General features: G+C 41.4%; 1 protein-coding gene across 3 annotated transcripts in view; it reads right to left on the reverse strand.

Annotated features, from left to right (window-relative positions):
- Positions 1-1,368: 1,368 nt before the first annotated feature.
- nalcn (sodium leak channel, non-selective) overlaps positions 1,369-19,641 on the reverse strand; it is a 122,737-nt gene continuing 104,464 nt past the window's right edge. For all 3 annotated transcript variants that reach the window (XM_034693891.1, XM_034693892.1, XM_034693890.1), the window contains 19 exons: positions 17,354-17,521; positions 16,399-16,503; positions 15,886-15,992; positions 15,681-15,801; positions 15,472-15,570; positions 15,198-15,291; positions 12,070-12,176; positions 11,831-11,905; positions 11,606-11,725; positions 11,464-11,532; positions 11,219-11,367; positions 11,010-11,103; positions 10,472-10,604; positions 7,418-7,533; positions 5,301-5,458; positions 3,809-3,959; positions 3,522-3,671; positions 3,250-3,367; positions 1,369-2,161 (listed from right to left, as the gene is read on the reverse strand). In XM_034693891.1, the coding sequence (XP_034549782.1) occupies positions 2,019-2,161; positions 3,250-3,367; positions 3,522-3,671; positions 3,809-3,959; positions 5,301-5,458; positions 7,418-7,533; positions 10,472-10,604; positions 11,010-11,103; positions 11,219-11,367; positions 11,464-11,532; positions 11,606-11,725; positions 11,831-11,905; positions 12,070-12,176; positions 15,198-15,291; positions 15,472-15,570; positions 15,681-15,801; positions 15,886-15,992; positions 16,399-16,503; positions 17,354-17,521 (2,277 nt within the window). In that variant the 3' untranslated portion in view covers positions 1,369-2,018. The remainder of the gene's footprint in view (positions 2,162-3,249; positions 3,368-3,521; positions 3,672-3,808; positions 3,960-5,300; positions 5,459-7,417; positions 7,534-10,471; positions 10,605-11,009; positions 11,104-11,218; positions 11,368-11,463; positions 11,533-11,605; positions 11,726-11,830; positions 11,906-12,069; positions 12,177-15,197; positions 15,292-15,471; positions 15,571-15,680; positions 15,802-15,885; positions 15,993-16,398; positions 16,504-17,353; positions 17,522-19,641) is intronic.

The raw sequence follows: 19,641 nt of genomic DNA on the forward strand, positions 1-19,641 counted from the left end.
CTAACCCCTAACCCAAACCCTAACCCCTAACCCCTAACCCTTAACCCTAAACCCCAACCCTAACCCGAACCCCTAACCCTAACCCTAACCCTAACCCGAACCCTAACCCCTAACCCTAACCCCTAACCCTTAACCCTAAACCCCAACCCTAACTCTAACCCCTAACCCTGACCCCTAACCCTAACCCCAAACCCTCACCCTAACCCCTAACCCTAACCCCTAACCCTTAACCCTAAACCCCAACCCTAACCTCTAACCCAAACCCTAACCCCTAACCCCTAACCCTAAACCCCAACCCTAACCCGAACCCCTAACCCTAACCCCTAACCCTCACCCTCACCCTAACCCTAACCCTCACCCTAACCCTTAACCCTAACCCCTAACCCTAACCCTAACCCCTAACCCCTAACCCTAACCCCAAACCCTAACCCCCAACCCTAACCCCTAACCCTAACCCTACTCATGGTGGATTAGGATGAGATATGACTGAGGCTGTTTTTCGAAATCGTCCACTGTACTAACAGTACGTACTGATTTGGCCAAAATTAAGTATTTAGTACGTAGTATGTGAAAAAGAGCAAAATCTGCTGCATGCCAAAACTCCCCGGAGGTCTACTGATTCACAGTATGCATCGGACCAGTCTACCTCGCATACTGTTCCCCACATTGCACAGTGCTCGTTCCGTTTCTTAATTTTTCTTCTTTTTTGAGGAGGGGAAATCCATTTTTTGGTGATGTGAAAACTAGACAATTCCATATAATCCACTTCTTAACTTTTTAGATCATTGGTGAATGCTTAAGAAGTAGTTTTATCTATCAGCTCGGCCGTTGTTTACATCCACTCTCCAAAACCGGAAATCCAGTGACATCTGGCTCAGCATACTGCAGATCAGATCCAACAGTAAAGTCATACTACATACTAAATTCAAACGCAGTATGTAGTAGGCAGTACCTACTGCCTACTATATTAGTAGGTAGTATGTAGCAGGTCATTTTGAAAACAGCCTGAGTCTTATCCTGTCTTGAAGTTGGGTCTTTGTTAATAATTCAGCATAGAGTACGGTCTAGACCTGCTCTGCTTGTAAAGTGTCTTGAGATAAAGTTTGTTGTGATTTGGTGCTATATGAATAAAGATTGATTGAATTTACATTTAAATAAAAAACATTATTTAGATTTTAAAGAGTTTATATCACTTCCTGTATTGTAAGTAACCTCGTAAAAACAGTCCAGTGCAAAGAAAGTCTGACAATATTTTTGCTCATAAATGCCTAACACTGTAGGCCTTTATTAGAATAATTAATACTTGATAAAGTTCATAATTTATAATAATTTACAAAATATTTCATGTCTTCACTCCACACAAATACATAAGATAGATCTGACTTTAATTTACATTCACAGTCATTAATCTAAAAGTTTGCTTGAATTTTGTTCCACCAATGAGAACAAGGGGCCTCCAGTATAAAGTGACTATATGAAAATCAACATTTAGACGATCAATACTGCAGACTGCTTTCAAAAACACTGACAAGAAAACAGAGACGATGCTTTGACATGAATGGACAGCACCAAATTATTGTAGGTGCAACGACACGATGAACTGATCTGACGCACCGACATGAAACAGCGTAACAGTAGAACAGAAAACAAGAAGCAGCTTCTTCGTGTGATTCATGATTGCAATATGTTCCCTTCTGCATTGGCTTGCTCTAACAACACATGTCTGCATAGAAATACTCAGCGATCACAACGAGTGAAAATCACAGAGAAAAACGGCCTAACAGAGAGGTATTGATAATTGCTGCACTTTAAAAATGGCTGCTAAATAAAAATATCATCAATCAGCTGCGTGTACAGCCTGACACACTGACTGAACAGCTCTGAGCCTGAATAAAAAAGAGTTTAAAAAAGCACTGTTTTCATTGATCAGCGAGAAGACAACAGAACCGCTTGCTGTCAACCAGCGAGAACCTCTATTTCATCTGTAAAAAACGGCAGGATGTGCTGAGCCTCATTCTCTAAATGTCGATGAGGTCGTCGCCGCTCTCATCGCTCTCCACTGTCAGCTGACGGGTCCACCACTTCTTCACCTCTGACCCCGAAGACGCCTCATCGTTGACAGGGTTCATCTTGCACACTATGGACTTGACACTTGTGCGACCTGAAACATGAGGACAACAAAATTCACGTCCGGACCCTGCAGCTCTTTGTTTTTCAAATTGCAAATAGACAAGTAGAGTCTGATTGATGTGCGGCTTTTACACTGATACCAATTTCAGAGGGGAGGAAAGCTGCAGACCTGACACAGCCCACATAGAAAGCAGAGAATTCACAGACTGAGAAAACTGACTGTATTGCCCTTGAGGCATTTGTTTTAGTTCTGCATTGCTTTTAATTTACTGGGTAACATAAGTTATATTTTGTTGCTATGATGACATCACTTCCTGTTGGGGTGGTTCCCTAAGCTCTGCTGTATCAGGGCAGGCAGTGTTTGCTGGACAGTCAAACCATAGCCATCCATTCAGAAGCAGCGAAGAGGCTTTTTCACCTCATGATGATGAAGAGGAGTGAAGTAAATAATGAAAACATACTTCAACTTTGTCTTAACTGACAATGGTTTAGCTTGGTGTTAATTCAGCGTTGGGCCCCCTGCACAAGAACACTATACTGACCATTTAGAAATATGGTAGCCACCGTTGTGGAATTTTGTGCAGGAAGCAAAACAGAGCTTTTAAGTGAATATTGTTCCAGTTTTGCACATATTCATAATAGGTCTGCTTTCATGAATACATAACTTAACTTTCAGGATGTTTAACTTTGAAAGTAGTGAGTGACGTGTAAGTGATGAGGTTGAAGCAAAAACTGTGAGACAAACAGCCTGATTAAGCCATTTTTCAGTAATCCATGCATGGTATTCTGCCAAATAATTTATTTTGAAAAAGTTGTCAACAAAAATCTTAAAATATATCCATACCATCATACCTGTTGTTGGCCTATATCATCATCTGTTATATCAGTCAGGCTCAACTTTAAGGCACCCCTGCTTCTTGTTAGATCCCCTTATTGAAAACCTATCTGTTAGTATAAATCACTTTTTCTAAGATGTAAGGAAACATTAAGTCCTGGTTGATCATGGAAGAGAGAGACATTTCTGCAAAGGTTTGTTTCATGTCTAAAACCACTTTGATAAAACGCCCTCTACAAACTGAGCCACTCTGCTGCACACACATTCAACAGAGTTGTACACACCTGCAGGCAGACGCCACTGTCCCAGCTTCCTCTGTGGTCTCCCCAGGTCTGAGGAGTCCTGCCTGTAGCCTCCTCTGTCTGACAACGTGGGGCTCAGGAGCTGCTGGAGACCACTCATCTACACAAACAGGAGACATTCTTTGTTTCAGCAGTGTGACCGCACACCTGCAGATCCTATGATGTGCCTACTATACATCATACTGTGAGGATGTGTGTGTGTGTTTGTGTGTGTGTTTGTGTGTGCTGTGTTGGTATGGATGTGGCGGCTTTACCTCAGGCTGGGAGGGGTTGTCTGGGTTGTTAGCGTTGTGGTCTTCACTTGGCACTGTGGTCTCTATGCTGGGGGGGTTGAGGGCACGGCTGAGCTCCTGCTGCTGGCTCTCTCTCAGGCTGTGGATGATGCTACACGACTGCTGCTGCTTCTGTAAGAGCACAGGGACATGTGGTCGGTGTTTGATGTAAAGACAAACCGGGCATGTTCAGTATGTTTGTAAAATATTCCTGAGAGGAGGATCGCTTTCAACAGACATGCGAGTGTCTGTTCTGTGTAGAGACTAACCGCTCGGATGCGTTTGAGGCACTTCTTGAGCCACATGCGTATGGTCTGTTTGGCGACCTCTTCTTCAATGGTGTACTCCAACTGTTCCCTGGCCAACAGCTCCTCCAACTGGAGGGACTTTCTAATGTCCACTGAGCGATATGACAGCATGCTGCACACACACAAAGAGACACACAACAAAGAGGACACAGTTAGAGGGATTTCCTCTTGATAAATGCAATTAGATAATATCAGAGCTTTAGATGGAAGTAGACTCTTACACATGTAAAGCAGTACGAGTTAACAGTGCACTAATCTAACTTCAGTTAAAAGATCTCTAAAGCCTAAAATCCTGCAGCATGACGATTAAAGCACTCGTATTTTGAATGAAGAGGGATTTTCACATGAGAGCTGCCCTAGCTGTAGAGGACTTCTGCAGCTCCTGACAGAAATCTGGACTTCTGAAACAGTTGTATGTTTACATTAATGTCTTGCCAAATAGAGATTTGATATGTGAGCTTGTATGTCTAACATGAGTCTTGTTCTGCTCGAGGTTTCTGCCTGCCTGGATCAGGGTTCCCACTCTTTTCCAGAGATCATTTTCCAGGACATTTCAAGGACATTTTCAGTGATGATCAAGCTGGTATTACAGTCTAAATTTTGTTCCTAATTTAGTTCCTAAATAGTCTAATGTGTTCCTTTCAGTGGAAGTCTACATTGAAGAAATGCAGTCTATGGCTATCGATGAAATAATCTCTTACATGATTAAAAATGATGGCCAATTGATTATAATGTAATGCAACTACAGATGTAAAGCACTTCACTTTATTAGTGCAACCAAGCAACAATGATGGGCAACTCTCATCTCAGCTTTCTCTTTTCTCAAAAAATATAAAATTAGCTAAGTAAAAAACCAAAGAGCCTGCAAAGGACTCTGGAAGCTGCCTTACTGAGACAAATAAATAATAATAATAATCAGAGGATCAGTGCATAAATTGACCTAAATAGAACTGAATGACAAAAATTGCCACAAATGTTGAATGGGGATGTGTTTTTTTAACCTTGTCAGGTCACACGCAGTCATGTTGGAATAATTTTCCAGGACATTTTACTTTTTCTCCCATTTTCCAGGTGTTTTCCAGTACTGGAAAACTGGTTAACTGTTTTCCAGGTTTTCCAGTTTTTCCAGGACGCGTGGGAACCCTGAGGATGTTTTTCCTTGACACTGGAACTTGCTAAATGCTCTGCTCATGGTTGATTAAGATGAGATCAGACTGGATCTTAACCTGTCTTGATGTTGGGTCTTAGTAATAATATAACACAGAGTCCAGTCTAGACCTGTCCTGTTTGTAAAGCATCTTGAGATAACATTATTGTGATTTGACACAATATAAATAAAGATTGATTGAGTAGATAAGGGTTCAAGAGTAAAACTGTCTTAGTCCTCATGGGTCCCCCTTAAATGCTACACAGTGCTGTTTGTGTGTGAAGTGTACGAGGTTTTCATGATCACCTGAGCACATCGTGAAAGGTCACATCTGCTCCACTGTGCAGTCGCTCCATCTCATAACACATGTGCTTGAACAGCAGCTTGTCTTTGTCCAAATCCACCTCCAATCTGCCTCTGAGCAGGCGCAGCAGGAACTTCACCCTGGATGTAGGGATGACACCCTAGAGAGAGAGAGAGAGTCACAGAGGTCAGAGAGTTAATCGTGAGTTGGTGAGACTAAAAACTAAGATAAGAAGTAAGATTTGAACATTGCATGCTTTTCAAGTAGAATTATGAGTGAAGTCTGAAGTGGTATGAAGACCATCACAGGTTTTAGACCGGCTGGCAGCAGAGGAGTTGAGGCAGTCTAGACAGAGCCAACGTACCTAATCGCTGACACGGCCCCTGCTCTTCTCTCCCTTGTCTCTGCTGCCTGCCAGCAACCACCAGCTACTCCACTGCTCTCAAGAACTGACGCAATCTACAAGAAGGGCCTGAGCCGCCTTTATTTTCGAGGAGGCTGAGGTCCTTTATCATCTGCAGGACGATACTGAGGATGTTTTAGGAGTCAGTGGTGGATAGTGCTATCCTGTTTTCTGTCATGTGCTGGGGCAGCGGAGTGAAAGTAGCTAATGGCAAGTGCCAACAGACATTATAAACTGATCCACAGGGCCTGTGATGTTGCAGGGTTGTGGCGGGGGGGTCTCAACTCTCTAACAGTGCTGTAAGAGAGGAGGATGCTGTCTAAGTTGCACATCTTCTTGGACAATATCCACCATCTGCTCCACAGTGTGCTGTTAAAACATTCAGTGCTCGACTCATTCCCCCAAAATGCACCACAGAACGCCACAGGAAGTCGTTCTTGCCTGTGGCCATCAGGTTGTACATCTCCTCCCTCCTAATGTCACACACTCTGTTTGGCCCTGGACATATTTCCTTCTTATAAAGCCATGAACGTTTCATTATATCATACAGTATATAATGTATAACTATATAATTAGCTGTGCAATCTGATTCTAAACATGTCAACAATCGTTTCAACACTGCACACTGCTTCCAGACATACTGTTTAATTCTGCAATTCTCTTCTCTTCTCCTACAAAACTTATTGTAACTTATCAACAGTCTTTGCTTTATACACAGCTTTACTTCTGAATACTCAGCGCTTTCTGTACATAGCTTTATTTTAAAAAATACACTGCCCTTGTCTAATTGTTTATTTCTTATTGTGTATGTCTTATTTATTTTTCTGTTACTCTATTTCTATTAATTCTCCTATATTCTTGCTATATTGTGCATAAAATCAACAGGGAAGGCTGAATTTTCCTCCAGGGTAGATAAAGCATTTCTGGTTCTGTTTCTAATGAGCATTAATTTCAAAGGTCAGACTGAATGAGGTCCTTTCATAGCCTTGAGTTTCATCGTTGTTTCAAAAAATGTGTATCATTTGTTATTAGTTTTATTATTTAACTATGTCTTCTAAAATTGTTATCTTAATACCTCCTGTTTTTTCTATATCAGTCTCTTATAATGTGTTGTTTTGAAATTCTGTTCATATTTCCTGTGTGTTTGCTCCTTTGTGAAGCACTTTGAGCTATGAACTTTTACTAATGAAAGGTGCTACATCAGTTAATTAAATGTACATTGAGAATCCACCTAAATACATCTGGAAAACTTAAAAAAACCCCAACTTCATCTAAATCAAAATGCTTTCTTTTCCTGAGAGTAAAAAGCTCTATGATATGAGATATCAGACCAGAGTTGAAGGGTCAGACAAACAAAGCTAATATAGGGTTACGGTTGGACTAAATATATAAATGTAGTTCTCATCTGCATATTACTTTCCTCAGTATGCCATAAATTGCATAAGCCTGTGCAAATAACTGAGAAGAAAAAGCCTATAGAAGAGTCAAATAGCATAATGGAAATACAGAAGGGGGGTCTACATTTTAATCCAGCACCCACTGTTCCAATTACTTTTACTCCTATAACTCAGTGCTATACTTATTTCCTTCAGGCCTTCTCATTAGCCAACTTACTGCTTTTAACTTTTCTATATTGTCCTCTCCACATAGCTGTATGATTGTCACCCTTTCCCCTCCGCTGTGTTCTCATCCTCCTTTGTCTTGCTAATTTCTCACCTCCCGTTTGTCATCCACCATGTTCCAGATGATCTGAAAGTGCCTCAGGTCATTATAGCTCAGCAGCTGGTCCTCCTCCGTGGAGTAGAACAGGGAGAAGTTCTCCACAATGATGGCTGCGGCAAGAGAAAGAGATATTAATGCAGACGGTTCCAAAGAAAGTTTCTTTTTCAGCTGCATCAATCTTTGTTTAAACCAAAGTGATGTGAGTGTGCTGCTGCACTTCAGAGCTCCGAATATCTCTTTCTTCTCTGAAGCCTGAAGTGAACTGCCTAGGCCCCCTAATGAATTATGGCACGGTGTTGAGCTGATTGAAATAGACTGTTAGAATAATGAAATTCATTTTTCAATAAACTAAAATTACTGCGATGTGGTTGAATGCCTCTGCCAGCCAGTCAAGTCGCTGTTAACATTAATCAGTGTTTCCCACAGAACGACATTGTAACTGTTGCCAAGACTGGGGATATATTTGAATCCTGAAACATAAAAACCTACTTTACTCTAAAAAACTAAATAAAACAAAGGAAAGGTTGCATCACAACAATATACTGGAATAATCTACTGATCTACTGCACCATAATTGGCACAAATCTCTTGGATGATAAAAAAGAAATGCTGACAAATCATGTTGACAAGAATAAGATGGACACATTCTTGACTTCTAAATCCCCAAAACAAAAATCAGTGCAAAATCAAGTCCAAGAGGATGTTTTTATCCATATTGAAAGATTTGGTCTTTGAAGTGAGTTATCATATTTGCAAGATAGGCACAAGAATAATTGTCATCTAAGTGATTTTATAAACATTAAAATGTCACAGACAAGATTTTTAATTTTTAACACTAAAGGCTGATTTATACTTCTGCGTCTCCCCTACGCAGCAGGGGCTGACGCGGACATGAGCCCCACATACTTGTGCGTCGGTGTGTCCGTGTCGCACAGCAATTCTCCGCAGAAACGCCTGAGGGCAGTGCGGTCTCTCTGATAGCCGGCCGCCTGCTTCCGGTCCCGCTACGATCTCTGTTTACTTTTCCACATCGATTCAGAGCGTGTTCTGTTAATCTACAGCTGATACATGTTGCTGTTTATCATACAGACATGATTACATGAAGAATAGAGAGGAGGAGATGAAATACACGGCTGATGTGTGGCCGATGTCCGGGATCCCAGAAGTGCTGTGAATGCGGGAAAGACCAAGCCGTCGAGCGGACCAATCACAGAGCTTGCGGTCCGCGTCGGCTCTACGCGTAGTTACATTATGGAGGAGGTGCACGTCAGCTACGTGCGTAGGCCTCGGCGTAGGTACGGGAGCTACGCGGACCCCCGGCGTAGGGTACGCCGTTGATTCAACGCAGAAGTATAAATCAGCCTTTAAGATTAAAAAAGCAAATTTTATACTATTTCAAATAACTTGACACTTTGTGCGAGCTAATTAATCTCCATTCTTCAAAATAATCCTTATATTCAAATCAAGCTCAACTGTATTTTTAAATGCATATAACAAAAGATATAAAGTAGACGTTTTTCAGACATATCTTAAGATTGTGCTGATCGGGGTTGTGGCCCAAAAAAAGATTCATTGTGTTCTTTTATACACTGACAATAAAGAGCCAACCTTCCCATGCACATTCCCTACCTTACCCTGCCCATTCTTGACCTTAACCTACCTTTCTCTACACTCACCTGCCTTGCTCTACGTTACCTTTACATCCCCTGCTTCCCCATCCCTGTTCTACCTTACCCTACCTGCCTAACCTTCTCTACGCTCACCTACCTTGCTCTAAATTACCTTTATATCCCCCGCTTCACTCTAGATTACCTACCCCTTCCTACCCTACCCTACTCCACCCTTCTACCTTCTAAACTCCCCTACCTTGCTCTACCCAACCCCACCTTACCATAACCTATCCCACCCTATCATAACCTACCCTGCTTTATCCTATTTCATTAGCCTTTTCCTATCCTATCTTACACTATTCCTACTCTACTTTACCCTTTCCTAACATACCCTTGAGTCTACTACATGTTTGTGCCAAATTTGAAGACATTTCCCTCTAATGTTGATGACAGATCACACACAGAGATACAAAGAAAGTGACATTAATTTGGAGCAAACTCTCCAGTGACACCTTAGAATAAATGGAGGCTCTATTGGTCATAGATGAAGTGGTCTCTTCTTAACATGTGACAAGAATCAGAGGTTTGCATAGAAAGACAGACCAAGTTAATCTATTAATAACCAAAATGACAATAAAAAATATCCTTTAACTTCTACTCAGCTCTCTGGTTTCCTCTTATTCCCACATCTTCATACATCTCCCTCACTCCTCTTGAATTTTTCATGCTTTGCTACTTTTGTGTCTGTGACTTTTAGGCCCTTCCTTTTTTTCGCAGTGTTCTTTGCAAAAGGTCAGTGATGGCTCTCAAATCATGATAAGTATCTGTGGTTTATAGCTCGCCATCTGTGTCTCCCTGTACACGATTACAACCCATACAGCAGTGAGCGATACACAAAAAGAGTCCACAAAACCAGAGGAGAAGTCGTGAAGAAAACAAAAATTATATATGGATGTTTTTGTTCCTTTCTGCCCCAAGTGTTACTACTTTCCTTTTCCTCATATTATAGACTCTGACCTGAGAATGAAATTACACCTTCTGCATGAGAGGGTTTGATTGTCATGTTGATAACAAGCTGTAATAGACTGAACTCTTTCCTCTGAAGAAACTCTGCAGCCTGTTTTGGAGCGATGACAAAACTACACCTAAGTGTGCTTTATGAGTTGTGCAGTGCTGCGTATCATGAGGCAGAAATGAAATAGAGCTGATGCTGATGCCAAAGCCCCTGATCCTCATTCTTCTGAATGGTTTTTATGTATGCACACACTTGTTTTTGTCACTTTGGGGTGTTACATTGACTGGAAAATTACCCCAACCTCCATAAAAGTTTCAACCATAAAATTTAAATGTGGTGTAATGTAGACTAGCTTTTTGTCCTTCCATCGTGAGACTATGTGCGACAAGATTTGGTCCTCTTTATGGTCTTGCACATACTCACCTACAAGCAGGTTTAGCATGATGTAGGCTATGATAACATAGAAGGAGCAGAAGTAGATGAGAGCCCCTGCATAGTTGCCGCAGTCAGTCTCCCAGTAGCGAAGTTTATCCGGGGTGCAAAACGGGGCCTGCACCTGGGGGACAGGAAACAGGATGTCTTTAAATCAACATATGGAGCATCCTCACATATCAAACATTCACTGTAATGTTATCATGAAAGGAATGGTTTACTAAGAGAAATACGTCCATGCAGAAAGTCATGTCAGCAGTTTCCATTGAGATTATTTCTTTGTTCAAAAGTAGTTGAAGTGGAAAGTGCTGACAGTGAAGTCTGTGGAGCATACAAAACAACTGGGGGTTATTGTTAATTTTACTTTTTGCTTGCACCACAAGCAAAAATCCATTCGCCTCTATTGTTTTGAGGTAAAGTCACCCTTTCAAAATAAAGCACCATGTGAAAAGTATCTTTCAAGACTGGATGTTAGTGATCTATTTGGTTTTCCGTGGAGATGTTTTGCTACACCTGCAGCCAATCTTACCATGCAGTCGTGCATGATTTTATTCCAATCTTCCCCTGTGACGATACGGAAGAGAACAGTGATAGCTTTGCCAGCTGTGGAGAAGTTTGCGTGCCTAAGGGTAAAAAAAGAGAGACTCAGCCAACTCTACTCAGATGTATTTCCTCATATACTGCATAAATCCTGCACTGCCTATCCGCATCAGGGACAGGAGAACATCTGATACATACCTGTTAATGTTCTCTCCATACTTTACAGTTCCAAAGAGAACGACGCCAGCGAATGCGTAGCAGAGCAGGAGCAGGAACATGCCTACAATGATGAAGAAGCTCTTGTACATGCTGACCACCACGGTCAGGAGCAGCATCTTCAGAGTCACCTAGATTCATCACACGGACACAAACACATTCAGAGGGATATCTTGGTAATAGTTTTTAGCACTGAAATTATAATTCTAGAGCAAGATTCTACTCACGTGCTTTCCACATATGGTGAAGAATCTGAAGACAATCACACACGTCCCCATCATGTAGGTATATGCATTCTATAGAGGGGAATAATATTGTTAACTTTGACACAACAGGATTCCCACAGTGATAAAATGTAATTGATCTAACCAGTAAAGAGAAGTGCAGGACGATCCAGATGACACCCAGCGATGTCACCAGCAGGTCGTAGCGATTCCGCCTGCTCTGCCAGTAACCAGCTGGAGACATGGCTATCAGCTTCATGGTCACCTGGGAAGCAACACCAACAAGTTACATAAGCCAGATGTTTATACTGAGAGTAGACAAACAGAGGAAAACCTTGGAACAGATTAGTAGAAAGGAAAGCAGGCTCACCTCTAGTACAAATATAAAGGTGAAGACTACAGACATGGTGGCGAGAGGGAATGTGACTTGGTCGTCTACATCCCACTAGAGGAGGGAAGATTCAAACACACATTTGAGGAAGCAGATTTGATATTGAAAAACAATTTGCTTAACATGAAAAAGAGATAATGAGGCATATCATTGAAAGAAAATAACAAATAGAAAGCTCACATGATCTTAAATGAGCTGCTGCATAACTGATGCTTTACCTTGACAGACAGCAGCACCGACTGAGCCAACACCAGCACAGCGATGCCTCGTTTGAAGAAGGGATGCTGAGTGATGTCGTACATCTTGGCCCGGAAACCTCCATTTTCTGTCAGGAAGATAAAAGACAAGAGAGGTGTTCAATCTTTCACAGCTTGGGCGCAGATGTAGCCTAATGGTTACATTGCGTGCCCATATAGCGGGCGGGGTACAATTCCAGCCTGCTGCCCCTTTCCTGCATATCATTCCCGCACTCTATCCCAGTTTCCTGCTCTATCCACTGTCATCTACTCTCTGAATAAAGGTGTAAAAGCCCCCAAAATATCACCAAAAAAAGCGATGAAAAAGAAAGTCTCTTGTATTTCAGCATTTCTAAGTTGGATTTATTCGTCTGATTTGTTTTCATAAGTGTGCTGCTCGAGTCAGCTGATTATTGGATCTGTGGTAGTGTACTACATCGTCCTGCAGATGGCACTCACGGACTGCTCGGGTGTTCATTCAGTGAGAAAGAACTTAAATATGCTTTAGGTGTACACAAATATGCACATTCAGAGACCTTTATGTCAGGATTAGTTGATATTACAGGACTTTGAGAGCAAACATGTCTCCTAAAGGAAACACCAACCTCACAAACATGACACGGAGCCTTTTCTAAACAGCAGCAGTTCTACAGGGGTTGAGGGAGCTGATGAGATTGGCCTTTAATGAGGTCCAACCTAACTCTATCTTATGATCCTGTACTCTATTTGAAACGTATTCTCTTTCCAGCAGGAAGCTAAAACTGCATTACGGTTTTCCAAAATTGCATTGTCTTTCTATCTATTCACATCCGCCTGTATTTGAAGTCCATGCTTTTGTCATGTGTGGATTCAGGCTTTATATGTGAAGATTTGTATCCCTGCTATAACAGATCCTTGTTCTAGTTGTAAATGATTATTATATCTGTCCCTGTTTATCCACTTCAAAGCATCAAGTTTTTAATCTAATGAACATGAAATAGAGATGTAACAACAACAGGCTCTGTGATGAAGCATGACTGCTGACCACAGAGATGATTTTTGCGAGTACTTTGAGCAGAACTGTGTGAGGGAAGGCCAGCACAGCGCTGTAATGAACTGCCAGTAGTGAGTGAGTGGTGCCAGTGCCGACGGCCTTTGGATGTGGATCAAAGTCAGGTTGATACTGCTGGTGTCAGCGGCACTGCTGACTAAAACTGAAGCCATTGATTTTCTGTTAGTTCTCAGCTTCGACTGTACTAACAGGCGATTTCCCACAATGCCTCTGAGGCCCTTAAAACTATTCTCACGGCTCTAATCACAGAGGGAAGAGCCACAGTGTAATTGTTCAGTGATCCCATGTTGAAAGATGATCGATAACAATATGGAGTGAAATTGTGTATCAAATTGAAGTTCACTGAACATTCCTCCAGTGTATGAATGTGAATCCAGTGAGCATGAAGCTGATAGTTCACCTCAGAAACTTTGAACAATTCTGTGAATAAATTCCCAGCAGAAGGCGGTGACACGCGTGATTCAGTGACTGAGTCATCTGTGTTATCTGTCCTCCGATTCAGGTTTTTCATTAGTGGCGAAAGTCATCATTAAGGGATCATGTAGAGCCCCGGTGGCAACAATCCTCCATGAAAAACACGTACTCATATATCAAATATGGATGAATCATCCGAGCACTACTTTACTACACAGTGACGCACCCACACACAAACCACATGATCGCTCCGGGAATGGGGCAAAAACATGACCGTCATAATCCTGCCGCTCCATCACTGCTCTGTAGGAACTGTTGGATTTTAAAGATTCGTACTGAGGTTGTTTTTGAAACTTGAGCAGATTGCTAATATGATATTTCATACTTTTGCTGGGATTGAAATAGACATTCATTTGTGGATTGTAAACAAATTTTTCAAAAGTATGAAATGCAAGACAAGAGTGCAATTCTAAGAGTCTACAGAGCTGCTGTCTTAAACTCAAGCTGTCTTGTGCAAAGATGTAAGAATACATTCATTTAAGTGTTGATCATTGTCTGTTCTGCTCTGCTCTGGTAACAAATGTTACAGGCTGCTGAGAATAAATGAAATTTTGGGATTTTGAAAACTTTTGGGAATATTTGCCTTTATTGGATAGGACAGCTGAAGAGAGACAGGAAATGTGGGGAGTAGAAAGCAAGGGAAGACATGCAGCGAATGGTCGAGGCCAGGTATCAAACCAGCGACCACTGGGATCAGGACTATGACCTCTGCATATTGGGTGCGCTTAAACCGCTAGGACAAAGGAGCCTCATAAATAACATTTTCAAGCTATTTCTTGATGAATCTATTTCTTCCTCATTGTCTGAGATGCAGAAAACGTTTTTATATCAGCATACATCAGGGGACAAATCTACCAATATTAACCCTATGATTGACCATAACCAAGCCCACATTGGGCCATAAGGTGGTGGGAATTATTCTGAAGGTAATATAGGACAGCTGTTCTCTTGACAACACTGGACATGAGGGAAATCTGAAAGTCCTTTTGAGAATAAATAAATGTTTGAATTTTTCTTCTTAGGTAATATAGGCCAGCTGTTATATTAATCAGACATTATGCAGTGGTCTGCTGGGGAGCAGAGAGCACAGACAGGGACAGGAAAAGACTTAAGAGACTGGTCAGGAGGGCCAGTTCTGTCCTGGGCTGTCCTCTGGACTCCTTAGAGGAGGTGGGTGAGAGGAGGATGTTAACCAAGCTGACATCCATCATGGACAATCCCTCTCACCCCCTGCATGAGACTGTGGGGTCCCTGAGCAGCTCCTTCAGCAGCAGACTGAGACTCCCACTCTGCAGGACAGAGCGCTACCGCAGGTCCTTCAACCCATCTGCAATCAGACTGTTTAACACCAGCACTGCTGTGTCCCGTTAATCAGCTGTTCTCATCTTTCATTCCACTACAGGGAAGTTACTGTGACTTGGCACAATCACAAATAACTACTGTATCCATCGGAATCACACTGTTCTTCATACTTTGTGGACAAATAAAGTATATCTTATTTTATCTTAGACTCATTGGGTTCACGTGTTGAAGTACTTCCAGAGTTTTTTGTGATACATGTTTGTGTCATTTCTTGTCTGAGCACCTGGGCGTGGAGGCAGGTGGAGAGGTTGGGCTATTTTCAGTCGACTCTTCAGATCTTCCCATCTCCTCTGGTCAACTGTGAGGAGAGCAGTGCCCTGGTGATAGGAGACACAGCACATTTAAAGGTTACAGGTTGTGTTTTCTATAGCCTCCAGGGCCCAAATCATTGCCATGTTATTAAATTGGAAAGCTCTTAGTCTTTCTTGTCTTCTTTTCTAGGCTCATGAAGATAAAAACATGCTAAAATAGTTGGTTTTTTTATGCATCGTTCTTACCTTGTTCTCATTGAAGTTTGCGATGACGACACCCACAAACAACGTGAGTCCAATCATGCATCCCAGGAATACAAAGACGTGGATGTAGATTCCATGGATCTGCAGGCACAGAGGTATTTAAACTCTTACAATGATTCGGTGATGTAGTGAGAGAAACTCTTTCATTGAAATGATAAGCTTCTAAGGTAAGGTAAGGTAAAGTTCAGTACCGGTCCAACACGGTGAATTATGACATCCCGGACTTCCACCCAGCCTTTGAGCGACAGCACTTCGAACAGAGCCAACATGGCATTTCCCACATTGTCAAAGTTGAAGTTACGAGGGTTGGCCCTGAGGACAGAGAACAGAAACATAAATCTCCTGCTGCAGGAAAGCAACTTTAAATCAAGCTGTAATAAAAACAACATTATTTACCAGACTCTTGGAACCCAGAAACCAGGTTTCTTCTCCCCAGGCTTTAGTTTGAGGTTGAGGTTTTTGGAAACGCTGACATTTATCCGAAATATCCCATGACACTCATCCTACAAACACAGGGTTGACAACAAAACACAGAATGAAGCGGGCATTACAACAGAAAAAATATGCTTTGGTGAAGTAGTTTACGAGCAGGCTTTCAGAGAACAACTTAAACAACTCACTACCTAATAAACAGAAGAATATGACAATACTATAGTCATGCATAAGTGAAGATATGCAAAAAGAAGCAAGGAGAAATCACCCACAGGATTTTGGTATAATAGAAAAGCTTCTACTGCAGAACGTGAGAGCAGTGCAGGGACTACAGTTAGAAATGCAGGATAAAAAGGACCCACAAGAGTATTGATTTGTCTGGGGGAACCCCTTGAACTTCTCCAGCTTGTGCTTCTCTGCAGGGAGCATGCAAAGGGAGGGGATGGTTTATTGAGGAGATTATGTTTCTTGCTGTACCCGTTTAAGGATGTGGGGGTCGTTGCACTTGGCGAGCTTTCCGGCAAACAGTTGAACTCCGAAGCTTGCGAACACCAGCATTAGAGTGAGGAGCAGAATGGAAACCTGCAAGGGAATCAATCAAGAGTTTAAAGGCACAGAGCTCAACATAATCTGAGCCTGAGAGATTACAGAGCGAGCTGAGGATGTCAGACCGCTGCGGATGTAGAGACCTCAGACTCTAACTATTGCGAGCTCCTGGTACTGTAATAAAATCCTCGGTAGGAAAGGCAAAAGGTAAGCAAAGCCCAGGAGTAAGTGGGGATGTTTTAACAACATGAGTACAAATCCAATAAAGCTGAATAAGATGCATTACTCTACAAATCCTGCTTATATTTGTGCATGCTTTAAAAGCAACGTACCATAAATCATGAATACTTCACTGCATACCTTTTTCCACCGCACAGAACATCTCAGACTTTTTCAGAGTATTGCATTGAAGCAAAATCACTCTAAGAAAATGAACTCTAGCCTTTTAATGCACTGAGGAAAAAATGTACTTACTTTCCTACTAATCTAGAACCGGGCAGTTAGCCAAAAGGTGATAAAGGTGATATGAAAACTCATGTTCATGCAAATTTGCCTCTTTGCCTAAGGCGCCTGTGAATATTAACAAACACGAGTTTAATAGTTTGATTATAAAACTCTCCCTCTGCTCTGGGGTGGAAATTTAACAAGTAGTTTATTTTATTATTTGAAAAAAATCTATATTTTAAGAAGTGAACAGGGCAAACTGACTGATAAACTGCAAAGCCCCTACTATTGGAGGATTTTAAAACATTTAATATTCAATATAATATTGTTGAACAGTCTTAGGTCAAGTTGTTAATGTTCCACCATACCAGCAATCTCCCTCTCAAATTGGTCTAAATCAGAAAATTCCATATTTGTCGGTCTCTAATGTAGAAACACTTACCAGGAAAATCTCCTTGAATCCCTTGAGGACCTCCCGCACCACCTTCCTCATCTGGGGTACCAGCTTGAAGATCCTGAGCGGACGCAGGCAGCGCAGCATCATCAGCAGCTGAGCCCCAGACTCAGGAGGGACGTCAGGAGGCAGCCAGCACAGAAAGATCAGACTCACCTGGAGAACATGTTCAGTTTGAGTAACACAACCATCAATACTCCTAAATCTGCTTAAGTGGCTCTGCTAAAGGGAATTTGTCAATGCAGCTACATATTTTAAAATACTATAATGTCTCCATTTAGTTGCCAAGCAGCAGGTTAAAGCTGGGACGCAACACCAACATTAAAGACACATAACTATCTGGTTGTTTTGCAGTAAATTCCATTGTAACCTCCACAGACTGCACACAGCCATGTCTTGTAATGTAGGTCATGAATGAAATAAAAACAGGGGGTATGACGGGGAAAATAAAGACTCCCTTCAGTCAGAGTCACTCATGTTATTGCCTCTGCTGCATCAGTGTCTGTTTCTTCTCCTCTATACTTTTGATTTGTTTAATATCATTCAAAGATTATTAAGAGATTTTGAAGATAAATGAGCATAGACTCCTTTGTTCATGGAGTATTATATGTGTCTAATTCCCTTTGTTGGAATTAGGAATGCAACTGAAGACTGTTTTGACGTTAGAAGTAGTCATTGACAAGTGAAATAGTACACAAACAAAGTACAGAATTACTACGTAAATACAATGATATAAACAGTTCATTATTTAGCTATCAGCTAATAAATTCAACATTACTCCTTTACACTCCAAATATGCCATTATATTATTATTTTTGTCTTTATATGTGTCAATTTAGTATTTTTTTAATTAACTTTTGATATTAGAACCATAGACTGTATAAAATATGGACGTAGTATCCGTGACGTCACCCATCTGTTCCTGAGAGCTGTTTTGAAGCAAATCGACGGCAGCAGCCATATTGGTAATGCGGAACTCAACTAGGCAGAGTGTGACGTAGTGTGAGTCTCTTAGCCAATGGCTGTGTGTTCCCGACCGGGAGTCACGTCAGTCATGTCCTTATTTGGGAAAAACTCATAATCTTAATATCTTCTTAACCGTCACGTTAGAAAAAAAGTCACCCCCATACAGTGTGTGCCATTAGAGAGATTAGCGTTGTAGGGCGAAGCCGTTTTTTGAACCAGGCTGTAAACATGTTTATTAATGCTGCAAAGATCGTCTTTTTCCCATTCATATCTATGTGGTTTCAGGTGTTTCTGCAGCCAGCCTCAAGCGGATTTTCGATGTATTGCAGTTTATATCACTTCCGCATTGGCTTCATCGTTTGAGACCGGAGTTTGCCGCTTGATTAGAACATTAATTGGGTGGAGGCTTCAAATAAGCTCTGAGTTTTCTGCCTCTTCCTGCACAGTATATTATTTATCTTTGCTCTTTTTTTGTGTGTATATATTTTTTTAATTGTGCAAATAAATAAACATAAACATAAACATAGATATCATTACTCAAGCCATAGTTTTGTTGTTGCTTTAAACATAACCACTTTCTGTGTAAGATAGATGACTCAGAAGGGAAAAAGATGAAGAGTTCAAGGGTAAAGATTTGAAGGTGAAATACTGAAAATGCAAATGAGAGAAAAATCATAAAAAACTTTGGACTGTTAACCTGAATGTCATGCCTTCTCTTCAAATACTTTAGCATTACAGATGTGATCCAATGATAAGAAAGGTCTGCTATAAAAATGGATTTTGCAGGCTGTTCTTTCTTTGCAGCATTGAAACTGTGAAATGCTCCCGCACTACTATTTTAGGTTCCTTCGAGTCGCTGCTGAAGACGGCCTGCTGCTGTGGTCGTTCCATACTCCAGCTGATACGACTACTACTACAGTTTCTGTCTCAGCACTATCATCTCTCTCTCTATTCATCTCCCTCTATCTCCCTCTTTCCAACCCCAACTCGGTTGAGGCAGATGTCTGTCTAACATGTCTGGTTCTGCTCGAGGTTTCTGCCTGTTAAAGGAAGTTTGTCCTTGTCACTGTAACTTGCTAAATGCTGCAAAGTGCTCTGCTCATGGTGGATTAAGATGAGATCAGACTGAGTCCTGTCTGTAAGAGGGGACTGGATCTTATCCTGTCTTGATGTTGGGTCTTTGTTAATAATATAACGTAGAGTACAGTCTAGACCTGCTCTGTTTGTAAAGAGTCTGGAGATAACATTTGTTGTGATTTGGTGCTATATAAATAAAGATTGATTGATTGACTACAGTTGAGTGTTTCAGG

Source organism: Notolabrus celidotus, chromosome 10 (assembly GCF_009762535.1).
Source record: "Notolabrus celidotus isolate fNotCel1 chromosome 10, fNotCel1.pri, whole genome shotgun sequence".
NCBI lineage: Eukaryota > Metazoa > Chordata > Actinopteri > Labriformes > Labridae > Notolabrus > Notolabrus celidotus.